Source organism: Scyliorhinus canicula, chromosome 13 (genome assembly GCF_902713615.1).
Source record: "Scyliorhinus canicula chromosome 13, sScyCan1.1, whole genome shotgun sequence".
Lineage (NCBI taxonomy): Eukaryota > Metazoa > Chordata > Chondrichthyes > Carcharhiniformes > Scyliorhinidae > Scyliorhinus > Scyliorhinus canicula.
This window is the reverse complement of record NC_052158.1, coordinates 5,297,656-5,311,825: the sequence shown is the minus strand read 5'-3', so window position 1 is coordinate 5,311,825 and position 14,170 is coordinate 5,297,656. Positions and strand designations below refer to the sequence as shown.

General features: G+C 53.7%; 1 protein-coding gene across 1 annotated transcript in view; it reads right to left on the bottom strand.

Annotated features, from left to right (window-relative positions):
- LOC119975837 (zinc-binding protein A33-like) overlaps nt 1-12,095 on the bottom strand; it is a 32,207-nt gene extending 20,112 nt beyond the window's left edge. The window contains exons 1-3 of the mRNA XM_038815717.1: nt 11,601-12,095; nt 6,334-6,429; nt 5,279-5,512 (exon numbers count right to left, since the gene is read on the bottom strand). Coding sequence (XP_038671645.1) covers nt 5,279-5,512; nt 6,334-6,429; nt 11,601-12,008 — 738 coding nt within the window. The 5' untranslated portion in view covers nt 12,009-12,095. The remainder of the gene's footprint in view (nt 1-5,278; nt 5,513-6,333; nt 6,430-11,600) is intronic.
- Between the last annotated feature and the right edge of the window lie 2,075 nt (nt 12,096-14,170).

Genomic DNA, 14,170 nt, shown 5'->3' with positions numbered 1-14,170 from the left:
ATAACTAAGAGACGGGCTGAGTTCAACAGAGCGAAAGCAGCTCTCTACAAGAACAAAGTGCGTTTTGGTATGCTGTACCCAGCGAAACTCTGGGTCACATACCAAAACAAGGAATATTTCTTTACAGCCCCTGCTGAGGCGAATAGGTTCGTCGAGGAGTACGGGCTGGAAAAATGCCAGGGGAGGTAGGGACGAGGGGCCCATGGCAAGGAGAAACGACATGCCGACGGGGGGGGGGGGGGGGGGGGGGGGGGCGAGGCAAAGCCAGCCCCCTCCCCCCCGGCAGGAACACCCAGAACAAAAAAAACCCACTGCCCAAGGGACCGCTCCAGGTGGGAGGCCAGGCCCCAGCACAAGGGAACGGGAGTATTGGAGAAGGGAGAGCAGGCGAGAGGGGTGCAGGGTAAGGTGGAGGAGGAGCGGGCAGAAAACCGTAGAGGCCAGGCAGAGGAGAAGCGGGACAGCAACCTCCGACAGGGGAGCCACTGTACTAGTAGGAAAGCTAGCGACGGGGGCACGCAACAAAGCAGGGCCGCAGCGCACCCTCAACAGGGGGGAAGGCGCCAGGTAGGGGAGGGGGGGGATCACCCATCAAAGTCGGGAGAGCAAATGGGGACAGGAATAGGGGATAGAGGGGCAAAGGAGGGGTATACAGGGGAGGGGGGAAAAGGGAGAGAGCGGGAGGGGAGGGGGCACTCAGGGTGCGAGAGACCAGGGAGGGGAAATGCAGGGACAAAGGGACAAAAGAGGCCAGAAAAGGAACAGGGCTACAAAGTGCCACAACCAAGGGCTCGAAACAGGGAACCGCTGCAAGCACCCACCCAGTACGGTCTGTGGGCGAAGGGGGCCCCTGGAGTGCAGGGGACTACCCGCGTGGCGGACACACAGTGGACGGCCATGGCGGGTGACCCCGGGACAAGGGGAAACCCCGGAGCGCAGAGACCCGACCGCATGGGGAGAGCAGTGATAGCGGCCATCCTGGACGTCCCCCTAACAAAGGGAAACCCCAGAGGGCAGGGGCGCGTCCACCGGACAAATATGGTTAATCCCATAGGAGCGAGGGGGCAGAAGCCCCCCACCAGGATAATCACCTGGAACGTAAGGGGACTTAACGGCCCAGTGAAGAGATCTAGAGTCCTCACCCACCTCAGAAACATGAGGGCCGACATAGTCTTCCTCCAAGAGACGCACCTGAGGGAGCAGGACCAACTGCGGGTAAGAAAGGGCTGGGTGGGACAAACCTACCATTCCTGGGACAAGGGCCAGGGGGGTGGTGATCCTGATCGGCAAGAGGACAAGGTTTAGGGCGACAAAGACGGTTACAGACCCAGGGGGGCGGTATGTCATGGTCAGCGGGGCCCTGGATGGGGCGCCGGTAGTTCTAGTCAACGTGTACGCGCCCAACTGGGACGACACGAGCTTCATCCAAAAGACCATGGCAGAAATCCCGGACATAGCGACGCACCGACTAATCATGAGGGGGAACTTCAACTGTGTACAGGATCCAAAGACGGACAGATCAAACTCCAAAACGGGGAAAACCTCAAGCATGGCAAGGGAACTCAGTCACTATATGGAGCAGATGGGAGCAGTGGACCCCTGGAGATTCGCCCACCCGGGGGAGAAAGAATTCTCCTTCTTCTCCCCAGTACACAACGTGTACACCAGAATTGACATCTTTGTGGTGGGGAAAACGGTGCTTCCAGGGATAGACAAGGTGGAATACTCCGCAATTGTAATATCAGACCACGCTCCACACTACATGGACGTGCGGCTGGAGACGGGAAGGGCCCAGCGCCCCACATGGAGGTTGGACGGTGCCTTACTAGCTGACAAGGCCTTCAGCGAAAGGATAGAGCGGGCCATAGCGGAGTACACGGAGAACAACCAAAACGGGGAGGTATCATCCTCCACATTCTGGGAAGCGCTTAAGGCCGTACTAAGAGGGGAAATCATTGCCTTCAAAGCGCAAAGAGATAGGGAGGAAAGGGTGGCTGGGCAGAAGCTGGTCGACTCCATACTGCCGTAAATACTCCGAGGCCCCGCCCGTAGAGCTCCTGGCGGAGAGAAAAGAATTACAAAGGAACTTTGACCTGCTCTCCACCAGGAAAGCAGTGCACCAACTCCGCCAGGCACGCGGGGCCCTGTACGAACACGGAGACAAAGCCAGCCGCCTGTTGGCACACCAGCTGAGAAAGCAGGCAGCCAGCAGGGAAATTGCGCAAATCAGAGGTACCAGAGGCACGTTGGAAACAGAGAGGATTAACAAAACCTTCAAGGCCTTCTACCAAGAGCTGTACACCTCAGAGCCCCCAACAGGGAAGGCTGGGATGAACCGGTTTCTTGATGGACTGGACATACCAGTCGTGGGAGAGGGCAGAAAACGGGATCTGGAAGCACCACTAGCACTGGGAGAGATCATGGAGAGCATTAGCTCCATGCAGACGGGGAAGGCGCCGGGACCGGACGGATTCCCGGCGGACTTCTACAAAAAATTTGCGACAGCGCTGGCCCCGTACCTGCGGGAGATGTTCACAGACTCGCTAGCTAGGGGCACACTGCCACCCACATTAGCACAGGCCTCAATCTCGCTGATACCTAAGAAAGACAAAGACCCAACGGAATGTGGGTCATACAGACCCATATCTCTGCTGAACGCAGACGCCAAAATACTGGCCAAAACCCTAGCCAAAAGGCTAGAAGACTGTGTACCTGAGGTGGTCACAGAGGACCAGACGGGCTTCGTCAAAGGTAGACAGCTTACCGCGAACATCAGGCGCCTGCTGAACGTGATAATGACCTCCTCCGGGGAGAGAACACAAGAGGTGATCGTCTCCCTGGACGCAGAAAAGGCCTTCGACAGAGTCGAATGGAAATACCTCATAGAGGTACTGGAGCGGTTCGGGCTTGGAACAGGGTTCACCGCTTGGGTAAAGCTCCTATACAACGCTCCCATGGCGAGTGTACGGACCAACAATACCAACTCCCAATACTTCCAGCTGCACAGGGGCACCAGACAAGGATGCCCACTGTCCCCGCTGCTGTTCGCACTAGCAATCGAACCGCTAGCAATCGCGCTCAGGGCAGCAAAAAATTGGAGGGGGATCCGAAGGGGAGGTAGAGAGCACAGAGTCTCACTCTATGCGAATGATCTGATCCTCTATATCTCGGACCCACAAAGCAGCATGGACGGAATCATCGCGCTCCTGAAAGAGTTTGGAGCCTTCTCGGGCTACAAACTCAACATGAGCAAAAGTGAGATCTTCCCAGTACACCCGCAAGGGGGGGGGGGGGGGGGGCAGCACTAAAGGGGCTGCCGTTCAAACAAGCCCGACACAAATTCCGCTACCTGGGGATCTACATAGCCCATGACTGGAAAGGGATCCACAAATGGAACCTCACCAGCCTGACGGAGGAAGTTAAAAAGGACCTGCAAAGATGGAACACACTCCCGCTCTCCCTCGCGGGGAGAGTCCAGACGATCAAAATGAACGTACTGCCCAGGTTCCTCTTCCTGTTTAGATCCATTCCGATCTACATCCCCAAGGCCTTTTTCAAAGCGCTGGACAAACTTATCATGGCGTTCGTATGGGGGGTAAAAATGCTAGGATCCCAAAGAAGGTCCTACAAAAAACAAAATCCAGGGGGGGGTTAGCCCTCCCGAATCTACAATTCTACCACTGGGCGGCAACAGCCGAGCGAGTAAGGGGATGGATCCAGGAGCCAGAAGCCGAGTGGGTACGTGCGGAGGAGGCCTCCTGCATGGGAACCTCCCTCCGGGCCCTCGCCACGGCAGCACTCCCATCCCCACCCAAAAAACACTCCAGCAGCCCAGTGGTGACAGCCACCCTCCAATCCTGGAACCAACTGCGGCAGCAATTTGGCCTGACCAAAATGTCGGACAAGGCTCCCATCTGCAACAACCATAGGTTCACACCAGCACTGACTGACGCCACCTTCAAAAGTTGGAGGCAGGACGGGGGGACACTGACAGTCAGGGACCTATACACGGACGACAGGATCGCAACACTGGACGAACTGACAGAGAAATTTCAGCTAGCTGGGGGGAACGAGCTATGGTACCTGCAGCTCAAAAACTTCCTACGAAAGGAGACAAGGACATACCCACAACCGCCACGACAGACACTACTGGAAGACCTACTGGACGCAAGTATCCTAGAGAAAGGGAACTGTAGTGACATGTATGACCGACTGGTAGAAAGGGGCGACACCGTACTGGACACAACAAGAAGGAAATGGGAGGACGACCTGGGGATGGAGATAGGGTGGGGACTCTGGAGCGAAGCACTGCATAGGGTCAACTCCACCTCCACATGCGCAAGGCTCAGCCTGACGCAACTAAAAGTGGTACATAGAGCCCACTTAACGAGAAACCGTATGAGTAGGTTCTTCCCGGAGGTGGAGGACAGATGTGAACGGTGCCAAAGAGGCCCGGCCAACCACGCCCACATGTTCTGGTCTTGCCCCAGACTTGTGGAGTTCTGGACAGCCTTCTTCGAGGCTATGTCCAAAGTGGTGGGGGTGAGGGTGGAGCCATGCCCGATAATGGCGGTCTTCGGGGTTTCAGACCAGCCAGATCTATTCCTGGGGAGGAGGGCGGACGTCCTTGCCTTTGCCTCCCTGATCGCCCGCCGTAGAATCCTGTTTGGCTGGCGGTCAGCAGCACCGCCCAGAGCTGCAGACTGGCTGTCCGACCTCTCGGAATCTCTCCAAATGGAGAAAATCAAATTCGCCATCCGAGGGTCAGACGACGGCTTCCATAGAACGTGGGAGCCATTCATGCAATTGTTCCGGGACCTGTTTGTGGCCAACGTACAAGAGGAAGAATTAGTCGGGTGGCCAAGAATCAGGGGAAAATGGACGGAAATCGGGGGAAGGTAGCGGGGGGGGGGGGTTACGGGTTCGTTATGGGGGTGAATTGGTTACAGGAAGGCTGTCCCACAAGACTTACCACCACGGACTTAATCTGTGTAGAGATGGAAAGACAACAGAAACTCCACACAGTGTCATTCCCCATGTCGCCTTCCACTCACCCCACACCCTGACTAAATGTACCCTGGGGGGGGGGGGAGCATTAATTTCCACCCACCCAGGGAAAGGCAGGGATACATTTAAGGAGAAGCTGGATAAACACATGAGGGAGAAAGGAACAGAAGGATATATTGACAGGGAAATGAAGTAGGATGGGAGGAGGCTCGTGTGGATCATGTTGTGACTGTGAACTTTCACTGAACTAAACTGAAATATAATCCCTCACCTTCAGAAATCTCACTCCGTCTTTTTGTTCCAACTGGTTTTTCAACTTTGAGAGTTTCTCCTGAATAGAGTTTAAATTCTCCTGAATTTCACAAAGATTTTCCTCCATTGGTTTTAGAATTTTTTCCTCTTCTTCCCTGAGATCTCGGATGAAACGCTGCTCTATCTCAGTGAGAATCTGGTGCATTTTAGTGAACTCGGATGTGATGTGACTCTGCAGACTGACCGACTGTTTCTATAAGAAGAAACATTAAAAATAATGGGCGAAATTCTCCCCCTGCCCACGACGGGTGGGAGAATAGCGGGAGGGCCTTCCCGACTTTTTTGACGCCCTCCCGCTATTCTCCCCCCCCCCCGCCGAAATCCCGACACGAATCGCTGCCGCCGTTTTTTTTACGGCCGGCAGCGATTCACAGCTGTTAGAAGGGCCGAAGTCCCAGCCCTTTACGACCTTTTTACGAACGGCAAACACACCTGGTCCTGCCATTCGTAAAAACGTCGTGACCACCTGGAAAAAAATAACCATGGCACCGATTGGCACGGCAGTACCACGGCCGTGCCAAGGGTGCCATGGGCCCGCGATCGGTGCCCACCGATCGCGGGCAGCGGGCCCGATGCCCGCGCACTATTTGTCCTTCCGCCGCCCCGCAGTATCAATACGCGGGGCGGCTGAGGGGCAACCCGGACCGCGCATGCGCGGGTTTCGCGCAAAAAACGCGCTGACGTCACCCGCGCATGCGCGGGTGGAGTCTTCCCACCTGCGCATGCGCGGCTGACGTCATATGACGCGTCAGCCGGCGCTAAGTCCGACAAGCGGGTTTAACGATTTTCGTTAAGCCCGACTTGTCGGAGCCTCCGACGTCGGGATGCTAGCCCCGACGGCGGACCAGAATCGGTCCCCCGTCGGGAAGGGGCGCGATGCCGTAAAACCCGCCCGGGTTTTACGGCAGTTTGACGATTTCTCCCGTTTTGGGAGAATTTCGCCCAATATGTTTCTGTCATAAAAACAATAAAATAATGAATTAAATTTGGAAGCTCAGCACAGGGAGACTTTACCCTAATTTGGGAAATCTTCTGTTTCTGCTGCTGCTCCATTTCTAGAACCGTCGATTTCTTCTGTGTGAGAGAATCTAAGGAAGATTTCACCCCATCCTGGGATTGGGAGAGAAAATCAGAAAATAAAAGTGTTAGATCCTGAAAATGTGATCAGATAATCAGGTGATCAAATCTTTTTTTTTAAATGTAGTTATTCAAAGTTTTTCAATAATTTTACAAAACACTAGTTCAGTCAACCAGGCTAGATGTAATTGTGGATCAAAAGGAGGAGGTGTTATCAATTTTGGAAAATGTCAAAATAGATAAGTCCTCTGGGCCAGATGGGATTTATCCTAGGATTCTCTGGGAAGCCAGGGAGGAGATTGCTGAGCCTTTGTCCTTGATCTTTATGTCGTCTTTGTCGACAGGAATAGTGCCGGAAGACTGGAGGATAGCAAATGTTGTCCCCTTGTTCAAGAAGGGGAGTAGAGACAACCCTGGTAATTATAGACCTGTGAGCCTTACTTCGGTTGTGGGTAAAATGTTGGAAAAGGTTATAAGTGATAGGATTTATAATCATCTTGAAAAGAACAAGTTGATTAGCGATAGTCTACAAGGTTTTGTGAAGGGTAGGTCATGCCTCACAAACCTTATTTAGTTTTTTGAGAAGGTGACAAAGCAGGTGGATGAGGGTAAAGCGGTTGATGTGGTGTATATGGATTTCAGTAAGGCGTTTGATAAGGTTCCCCACGGTAGGCTATTGCAGAAAATAAGGAAGTATGGGATTGAAGGTGATTTAGCGGTTTGGATCAGTAATTGGCTAGCTGAAAGAAGACAGAGGGTGGTGGTTGATGGCAAATGTTCATCCTGGAGTTCAGTTACTAGTGGTGTACCGCAAGGATCTGTTTTGGGGACACTGCTGTTTGTCATTTTTATAAATGACCTGGAAGAGGGTGTAGAAGGATGGGTTAGTAAATTTGCAGATGACACGAAGGTCGGTGGAGTTGTGGATAGTGCTGAAGTATGCTATAGGATACAGAGGGACATAGATAAGCTGCAGAGCTGGGCTGAGAGGTGGCGGATGGAGTTTAATGCGGAAAAGTGTGAGGTGGTTCACTTTGGAAGGAGTAACTGGAATGCAGAGTACTGGGCTAATGGCAAGATTCTTGGTAGTGTAGATGAACAGAGAGATCTCGGCATCCAGGTACATAAATCCCTGAAAGTTGCCACCCAGGTTAATAGGGCTGTTAAGAAGGCATATGGTGTGCTAGCCTTTATCAGTAGGGGGATTGAGTTTCGGAACCACAAGGTCATGCTGCAGCTGTACATAACTCTGGTGCGGCCGCACCTGGAGTACTGCGTGCAGTTCTGGTCACCACATTATAGGAAGGATGTGGAAGCTTTGGAAAGGGTTCAGAGGAGATTTACTAGGATGTTGCCTGGTATGGAGGGAAGGTCTTACGAGGAAAGGCTCAGGGACTTGAGGTTGTTTTTGTTAGAGAGGAGAAGGCTGAGAGGTGACTTAATAGAGACATATAAGATAGTCAGAGGGTTAGATAGGGTGGACAGTGAGAGTCTTTTTCCTCGGATGGTGATGACCAACATGAGGGGACATAGCTTTAAATTGAGGGGTGATAGATATAGGACAGATGTCAGAGGCAGTTTCTTTACTCAGAGAGTAGTAGGGGTGTGGAACACCCTGCCTGCAACAGTAGTAGACTCGCCAACTTTAAGGGCATTTAAGTGGTCACTGGATAGACACATGGATGAAAATGGAATAGTGTAGGTCAGATAGGCTTCAGATGGTTTCACAGGTCGGCGCAACATCGAGGGCCGAAGGGCCCGTACTGCGCTGTAATGTTCGATGTTCTATGTTCTACTCCAAAAAGGAAAATAATACAAAGAAAAAAGGGCAACATGGCAACCAAAAAGAACAACTTAACCCTCTGAACGATAAACAGTTTAACAAATTAACACCCAACTCAAAACAAAATAGGGCAAACGCCCCTTTCAAAAGGGGAAAGAAATCAGCCCCCCCCCCCCCCCCCCCCCCCCCCCACCCTGAGTTGCTGCTGCTGTTGATCTCCACCTAACGTTCCGCGAGAAAGTCAAGGAACGGTTGCCACCGCCTGGAGAACCCCTGCAAGGACCCTCGTAAGGCAAACTTTATCCTCTCCAACCTGAGAAATCCCGCCATGTCACTGACCCAAGCCTCTTCGCTTGGGGGTTTCACGTCCCTCCACATTAACAAGAGCCTTCTCCCAGCTACCAAGGAGGCAAAGGCCAGAACTCCGGCCTCTTTCGTCTCCTGCACCGTCGGATCCTCCGATACCCCAAATATCGCTATCCCCCAACTCGGTTTTACCCGAGTATCCAAGACCTTAGACATAACCTTTGCAAAGCCCTCCCAAAACTCCGCAAGCGCCAGGCACGCCCAGAACATATGGGCGTGGTTAGCTAGGCTCCCCGAACACCTCACACATCTGTCGTCCACCCCAAAAAACCTGCTCATCATCGCCCCTAACATATGCGCCCTGTGTACCACTTTAAACTGGATCAGGCTGAGCCTGGCGCAAGATGAGGAGGAATTGACCCTGCCCAGGATGTCAGCCCATAGGCCCTCATCCAGCTCCTCACCCAGCTCCTCTTTCCACTTACCCTTCAGCTCCTCCACCGAGGCTTCCTCCATCTCCTGCAGCTCCTGGTATATCTCCGAGATCTTACCCTCTCCGACCCACATGCCCGAGATCACCCTGTCCTATATCCTTCGGGCAGGCAGCAACGGGAATCCCCCTACCTGCTTCCTGACAAACGCCTGAACCTGCTTATACCTGAAGGCATTTCCCGGGGGTAACCCAAATTTCTCCTCCAGTGCCCTCAGACTGGCAAAAGTCCCGTCAATGAATAAATCCCCCAACCTTCTAATTCCCGCCCGGTGCCGCCACCTATCCTGCCCGGAGCAAACCTATGGTTGTTTCATATCGGGGACCAGACTGAGGCCCCCTGTCTCCCCCCCATGCCGCCTCCATTGCCCCCAAATCCTCAGCGTCGCCGCCACCACCGGGTTCGTGGTATACCCCGTCGGCTGAAGCGGCAACGGTGCCGTCACCAGTGCCCCCAGGCTGGTACCTACACAAGATGCTGCCTCTAGTCTTTTCCATGCCGCCCCCTCTCCCTCCATTATCCATTCCCGAATCATCAACATGTTTGCTGCCCAGTGGTAGCTGCACAGACTCGGCAGCCCCCCCCCCCCCCCCCGACTGCGCTCCAAGAACAGTCTCTTACAGGGAATCAAATCTGTTCCCTTTTTTTCAATAAATATTTTTATTCTCCTCCTTTTTCACATTTTTCCCCAAATTTACAGCCACCACCAGTCAACAATAATCAGTAATGAATGTAATGTCAATCCCCATATCAATAACAACAATCCCATCCTCGCACCAAACCCCCAAACATTAGCCCGCATGTTAATATAAACAAATAATAAAGTGGAAACAGGAATCACCCATAGTCACCATTAGCACATACAGACCCCCTCCCCAACCCTCCCCCTAATGTTTAATGTAATCCAATTCTCAAAAGTCCATAATGAATAACGCCCATGAATTGTAGAACCCCTCCATCCTTCCGCTCAGTTCAAACTTAACCTTCTCAAGAGTCAAGAATTCCAACAGGTCCCCCCGCCACGCCAGGGCACAGGTGGAGAGGTTGATCTCCATCCAAACAGGATCCGCCTTCGGGCGATCAATGAGGCGAAGGCTACAACATCTGCCCCCGCATCCGTTTCCAACCCCGGCTGTTCCGACACCCCGAATATGGCCTCCCGAGGGCCCATGTCCAGTTTCACGTGCACCACTTTAGAGATTACCCTAAACACCTCCTTCCAGTAATCCTCCAGCTTTGGACAGGACCAAAACATATGAACATGGTTTGCGGGGCTCCCCCGCAACATTCACACACATCTTCTACCCCCTCAAAGAGCCGGCTCATCCTCGTCCTTGTGAGGTGAGCTCTGTATACCACCTTCAGCTGTATCAGCCCCAATCTCACACATGAGGTGGAGGTGTTCACTCTCCGGAGCACCTGACACCAGAACCCCTCCTCCATACCCTCTCCCAACTCTTCCTCCCACTTTGCCTTGATCCCTTCCAGCACTGCCTTATCCTCTTCCAAAATAGCTCCGTACACCGCTGACACTACCCCCTTCTCCAGTCCCCCTGTCGTCAGCACCTCCTCCAGCAATGTAGAGGCCGGCTCCACCGGGAAGCTCTGTATCTCCTTTCTGGCAAAGTCTCGAACCTGCATGTATCTAAATATTTCCCCCTGCTCCAGCCCATACTTCACTCCCAGCTCCTTCAATCCTGCAAACCGACCCCCAAGAAACAAATCTTTTAGTGTCCTAATTCCTTTCTCCTCCCATCTCCGAAAATTTCCATCCCACTTCCCTGGCTGAAATCTGTGGTTCCCCCGATTCGTCATTTCCCTGACCCTGCCCCCAACCTAAAGTGCTGGCGAAACTGCCTCCAAATTCTCAACAAATCAATTACTCCCGGACTCTCTGAGTATTTCCGGGGCCGTCGGGAGCAGCGCTGTTGCTAGCACCTTCAATCCCGACCCCCTACACAAACTCTCCTCCATTCTGACCCACTGGGAGTCAACCCCTCTGACCCAGCCCCGTACCTTCTCCACATTCACCGTCCAGTAATAATACATCAGGTTCGGAAGACCCAAACCCCCTGCCTTCCTCCTGCCTGCCTTCCTCCTGCCTGCCTTCCTCCTGCCTGCTTTCCTCCTGCCTGCCTTTCTCCTGCCTGCCTTCCTCCTGCCTGCCTTCATCCTGCCTGCCTTCCTCCTGCCTGCCTTCCTCCTGCCTGCCTTCCTCCTGCCTGCCTTCCTCCTGCCTGCCTTCCTCATGCCTGCCTTCCTCCTGCCTGCCTTCCTCCTGCCTGCCTTCCTCATGCCTGCCTTCCTCTCTGTAGTTGCACCTTTCTAATTCTGGCCACCTTCCCTCCCCATATGAATGAGGTAATCATCCCTTCAATCTCTCTAAAAAATGCCTTTGGCAGGAAAATTGGCAGGTATTGGAAAATAAACACGAATCGCGGCAACACGTTCATTTTAACGCCTGTACCCGACCCGCCAGTGACAGAGGGAGACCATCCCACCTTGCCAGATCAGCTTTCACCCTCCCCACTAAATTAGAAATGTTGTACCTACGGAGCCACCCCCCCCAATCCCGAGCAACCTGACCCCCAGGTATCTGACGTGAGAAATCTGTTCCCTTTTACCTTGTAGATTTCAACAGCCTCTAAAATTGGCAGAAAGTTGTGAGATTTGTGTTTCCGCGAATCTCTACAAATCAGACAGATCAATTTCTTGTCAGTTTCACAAAACAGCTTCAGTTCTTCCTGGTGTTCCTCACAGTGAAGTTTACTTTCCTTCTCTTTCCCATTCAGCTTTAATTTTCGAGCTTTCTCAGCCAGATTCACTAAGGCCCAACTTCCTGTGAGGTTTCTTTCTGGAAACTCCTGTCGACAATCCGGGCAGGAGATTCTCTCCTTTTCCCAACACTGGGTGATACAGGAGCGGCAGAAGTTGTGTCCACACTCCAGTGAAACCGGATCAGTGAAGAAATCAAGACAAATGGGACAAATTAAATCCTCGGACAAACTCTGCTCGTGCTGTCTGGAAGCCATGTTCACACTCAGCACTTCCTGATTCAAACCACTTTCAGTTCCAATGTTCCTGCTCTGCTGCTGAACACATTCAGTTCAGTAACTCCCTCATGATGCTCACGGCAATCCTGAAGGAATTAATGTTATTTACTGCTCTAGTTACCACCCACTTTGAGACCTGGAGACAAAGCCAAAGCAGAATTAAGAATAAACATGGTGAGAGGGACCAACAGGGAATAATTGAAGGAAAATAATACAGGCGCTGGAAATCCGAAATAGAAACAGAAAATGCTGGGAAAACGAATCCGATCTGGCAGCATTTGTGGGGAGAGAAAGAGAGTTAATGTTACAATTCTATATGACTCTTTTTCAGAGCTGATTATTCTCTGGGAATAATTGAACCCAGGCGATGAGAGTGAAGGTCTGTTAGTGGTGGGGGTGGGTGGAGCGGCCGTGCAGGGAGTTGGGGTGGCCGGAGCGGATGTTGGGATGGCCGGAGCTGCTGTGCAGGGCGTTGGGGTGGCCGGAGTGGCCGTGCAGGGCGTTGGGGTGGCCGGAGTGGCCGTGCAGGGTGTTGGGGTGGCCGGAGCTGCCATGCAGGGCGCTGTGGTGGCCGGAGCGGATGTGCAGGGTGTTGGGGTGACCGGAGCGGCCGTGCAGGGTGTTGGGGTGACCGGAGCGGCCGTGCAGGGTGCTGGGGTGGCCGGAGCTGCCGGGCAGGGTGTTGGGGTGGCCGGAGCGGACGTTGGGGTGGCCGGAGCTGCCATGCAGGGTGTTGGGGTGGCCGGAGCGGATGTTGGGGTGGCCGGAGCTGCCATGCAGGGCGTTGGGGTGGCCGGAGCGGATGTTGGGGTGGCCGGAGCGGCCGTGCAGGGCGTTGGGGTGGCCGGAGCTGCCGTGCAGGGCGCTGTGGTGGCCGGAGCGGATGTGCAGGGTGTTGGGGTGGCCGGAGTGGCCGTGCAGGGCGTTGGGGTGGCCGGAGCTGCCGTGCAGGGCGCTGTGGTGGCCGGAGCGGATGTGCAGGGTGTTGGGGTGGCCGGAGCGGCCGTGCAGGGTGTTGGGGTGGCCGGAGCGGCCGTGCAGGGTGTTGGGGTGGCCGGAGCGGATGTTGCGGTGGCCGGAGCGGATGTTGGGGTGGCCGGAGCGGCCATGCAGGGTGTTGGGGTGGCCGGAGCGGATGTTGGGGTGGCCGGAGCGGCCGTGCAGGGTGTTGGGGTGGGTGGAGCTGCCGTGCAGGATGTTGGGGTGGCCGGAGCGGATGTTGGGGTGGCCGGAGTGGCCGTGCAGGGTGTTGGGGTGGCCGGAGCGGCCGTGCAGGGTGTTGGGGTGGCCGGAGTGGCCGTGCAGGGTGTTGGAGGGAATGGAGGGGGGGGGGGGGGGAGGGGGGGGGGGGGGGGGCTGATTATTTGTTCATTTGTGTCAGACTTTGCCGATGTTCAGTTTCTCAGAGGTTTGCTAGTTTAAACAATAAACATTCGTTCTGTTCTGGCTGTGCTGTGTTGGTAGATTGGCAGAGGTCAGGCAGAGGTCAGAGAGATCACCTGCTGCCCCTTTGCCTGAACAAGCTGATGTTGGAAAGGCAATGTCTGCCACAATGACACACGGGAAGTTGCTCCTTGCTGATGATGTGGGATGATATTTGGTGATGGCCTGTTTGGAGGACTGGTGCCTGTTTTAGAGCTTCCGAAACCACATGTTGTTCTGCTGGTGAATTCCTGCCCGCAGCTGGTGTTTTGCATTGACTATCAGCTGGAGTTTCCCACTTCGTCACGGTTGATGTTGAGGGCTTTCATGCCTTTCCTGACAGCATTTTAAAATCTGAGCTTTGGATGCGCTGCTGGTCTCTGAGAGGGAGCTGCCTCCCTGTATCCATATTGATGTGGCTGCGGCTGGCTGTCATCACATGCACATGTCTAAGCCAGTGACGGCTATTTTGCCTGATCAGTGCTGACATTCTTGCTGTGTTTGCCCTGGAATGGAGACCTTTATTGCTGACTTTGTATTCCCATGTGATGCCGAAGATGCATCATAGACACTGAAGTACCTTTGCAACCTCGATTTAAAGCTGGAACTAATGAATTACACAAACGTTTAGTAAGTCGGGAAGCAAAATGTGGAGCCACGGTGATTCTTTGAGTTTTACTTCTGAACAAATAGTACACAATTGTAAATCTGGCATCCTG